Raw genomic sequence first — 3,460 nt, forward strand, 5'->3', positions numbered from 1 at the left:
AGGGATCTGAAAGGGGTGGAACAGATCCAGGGCTTTGGCAAGACCGAAAAGAGGAAGGGACAAACCGACGGAGCAAGAAAAAGAAAACAATAGAGGAAGCCTCCGACGGTGGCCTGAGGACCACCACCGCCGGAGCAAAGAGAAGCAAATCTAAATTTGGATTTAGGTTAGAGAGAAGGGAGAGGAAAGTCGTTTTAAATCCAATCTTCTTCGGAAGACTTATGGCACGGAACAACAGAAGGGTAGGTTTTGTCGTTTTCTATTTTTTATAACCCCCATCTTCATTATTAATTTTAAAAAAGGTAACAACCATGACTGTAATTATACAGATTAAAAAGCTATTGCAAAAGTGAAAAGAACATACAATGATCAAATGATTAATGTTTCGCTTATTGACTTTTGTTATAAATCATATTGTGGATGTCCATAACCGGCCCGGTTCATAACCGGCCCGGTTCATAACCGGCCCGGTTCATAACCGGCCCGGTTCATAACCGGCCCGGTTCATAACCGGCGTCGACCGTGAAGAGAGAGAGAGAGAGAGAGAATCGGCATCTTGCCTTTTCCTTATTAGATTATGATTTGTACTCTTTCCATATTTGTATTTCCTTTCTTTAGTCTTTCCATTATTCTATGAAGGTGTAATTCCCTATATATAAAGGGCTCCTTATGTTTATGAATAATACAAAAACATAGATTCTATTCTCTAGTTTCACAACACGTTATCAGCACGATAGAATCTAAATCCCTAAGCTAAAACAACCCGCCTAAACCGCATAAAACCCTAACCCTAATCGGCAAACATCCTTACCGGCGAACCATCCTTATCCCGATCGCGAAACCTTACATCCCGATCCTTGTTTGCAATCTGCTCCCGATCAGCTTCAGCTTAAGGCGTTCCTGATCCTAGCTCAGACGATTGATTTCTAGTGATCAGTAAAACCTGGCCATAATTAAGAACTGCAGAGCAAGGGCTGATCTGAAAATCAGCGTAAGGAACAATACTTCCCTCTTGGAAACTCTCTCCATGCTTGCACTTGGCAACATACATGTTGTCCGTACGATAAAACCCGAATCCTAATTCTTCCCACTTCACATTCGCGTATTTCTCGTCCGAAACACTGTTAAGAGAAATAATTATCATCATCATCGTAATATCATATGATCATATTTACACAAGCTAATGCGAGGCTATTATAAGTTTTTCTTAATACATATAACTTCTTTGCAAGGATATATTTTACCTTGTAGGAAGAGTTTGCGCAGAAGGAGCCATGGATTTAGTGTTTGAGTCGAGTTGCTTTAATTTTGTGTAAGAAATTTAAGTTGTCTGTCTGTAAAGTTTGGACTGCCTCTCTTTATATATACGTTTACAACAATTTTATATTCCTTAAAATAATATTAAACTCAAGCGAATATAAATAGAATCTCTTTTATCCATTTTTAAGAAATTAACTTTTATTTCTTCGAGTGACGCGAACCGGAAACAAAAGGAAAAAGAAAAGATTTCTCTTCTTTTTTTGTCACAAAAGTAATAAGGTTTTATTAATTTTTTTTATAAGTAATAAGTTTTTATAATTCCTTTTGGTGATCAAACTAACTCACTTATCCGACTAAGTTTATATGTACAAATATTTTCTTCCGCAATTAATAATATTATCGTTGTAGCTCAATTTTCTTCTGTTTTTTTTTTTGCTTAAAATTATTTTCTTATGTTTAGCAGCTCCGTATACTATTTTCTGAGCTAGATTTTAATAACCTTCAATACTAGATAACTTTGAAATTGGAAATTTCACTAACTAACTTGCGGCTTATAAACGATTATGGACCTATGATAAAAAAAAATCACGGTATGCTATAACTTTGGTCGTGTCATTTACGTCTTTAACGAAAAAAGAAAGAAAACCGGAAACTCTAGTTAGATCACATAATAATCATCACGTGGAGAAAACAATTGTTTCTCGTCACGTGGAGAAAACGTTAAGGTTTCGAATTTTCTTTTTAATAATTATTATTGTAAGGATATGGCTAAAAGAAAGACAGTGTTGAAAATGTGAATGTGCTCTTAGTTAGGTGAAGGTTAATAATAGGTAGGAGGGTAGGTCAAATGTGTATTAGCGAACAAATATATTTAACCTTTATTTAAGAATAATTACAGCCACAAAATGTACATAGCAAAATGGACGAAACATATCTTTTAAGACCCTATATTAGTTTATTCTTCTAAATTTCTGTCCAATATATCAACTGTACCAGTAATGCCATTAGTTCAACTGGAAAAACATTATAGATGGAATCTAGAAGTTATAGAATCTGATGATGCTCGATACATGGTTGGGTTTTTGTTTTTTTGAATTACTAGAAAGTTTTGACTGGATTTCCCTAATCACAATAAACAATATTAGTTTTGTTCGAGCATGTATCCAACATATGTATACACTGCCAAAGATCATGCATGGATACATTTGAATGAATTTTCTAGAATTTCCATCTTTTTTTCCACTAACGTTACACTTTTTCTATTTCATGGAAAAGCTAGATAGACGTTAAAAGATACAGATCTATTTATCTCTCTTCTTGCATGCGTCCATCTTTTTTTAAGAATATTATTGTGTTCCTGTCATATCCGAAGTTTTTAAGACACAAAAAGTTCCCTAAATGAATGAAAACACTCAATTCGACCTAAACTAAATTATGTAAATGAATATCTTGAAAAAAAGAGATTCATGATGACCGCTTAAGAGCAAGTCTATCCATTAGAACATCTAACGAGCTCTTATGATTAAATTAATAGTTAATAAAGTGATTTGATAAGTTAAGAACCTTTGTTAGTACAAATAATTTTTTCCTCTTCCAATGAAAAAATTTCATAGGGATTTTTAAATAATTTATTTTTTAAGTAGAATGATTTAAGACTTGTGGCCTTATAATTAAATTAAGTAGAATGAACCAAGACAAACCAAGACAACAACAAGTTCAGGTTTTATAACTTAACCAAATGTTTGATTAACTACAAAGTGTGATCACACAAACCAAGACAACAACAAGTTCAGGTTTTATAACTTAACCAAACGATTGATGAATTACAAAGTGTGATCAAACGAGAGACAAACCAAGACAACAACAAGTTCAGGTTTTATAACTTAACCAAACGATTGATGAATTACAAAGTGTGATCAAACGAGAGACAAACAAAGACAACAACAAACAGATTCGACATTTAAAAAAAACAGACTCGACATTTAAAAAAAAACAGACTCGACATTAATTACATGTGTGTGTGTGATGTCGAGGAGAGTAATGCAGACAATCTGATTCAACAGCCCACCGAATTTGCAATGAAGGAAATAAATCAGCTCAAAAGACACCTTTTTTTAGTTTTGAACCTATAGAAAATGAAACTAAATATGACACAAAACAAGACCTGCACCAATGTGAAGGAAGGCAGGTGTGCATAAGA

The 3,460-nt window shown here is 33.9% G+C and overlaps 1 protein-coding gene across 1 annotated transcript in view; it reads right to left on the minus strand.

Moving 5' to 3' along the window:
* The window catches only part of LOC106332286 (methionine aminotransferase BCAT4-like), a 3,221-nt gene extending 1,876 nt beyond the window's left edge, over positions 1 to 1,345 (minus strand). Inside the window, exons 1-2 of the mRNA XM_013770758.1 lie at positions 1,245 to 1,345; positions 944 to 1,121 (exon numbers count right to left, since the gene is read on the minus strand). Of these exons, the coding sequence (XP_013626212.1) occupies positions 944 to 1,121; positions 1,245 to 1,276 (210 nt within the window). The 5' untranslated portion in view covers positions 1,277 to 1,345. The remainder of the gene's footprint in view (positions 1 to 943; positions 1,122 to 1,244) is intronic.
* Between the last annotated feature and the right edge of the window lie 2,115 nt (positions 1,346 to 3,460).

Source organism: Brassica oleracea, chromosome C3 (assembly GCF_000695525.1).
Source record: "Brassica oleracea var. oleracea cultivar TO1000 chromosome C3, BOL, whole genome shotgun sequence".
NCBI classification, from domain to species: domain Eukaryota; kingdom Viridiplantae; phylum Streptophyta; class Magnoliopsida; order Brassicales; family Brassicaceae; genus Brassica; species Brassica oleracea.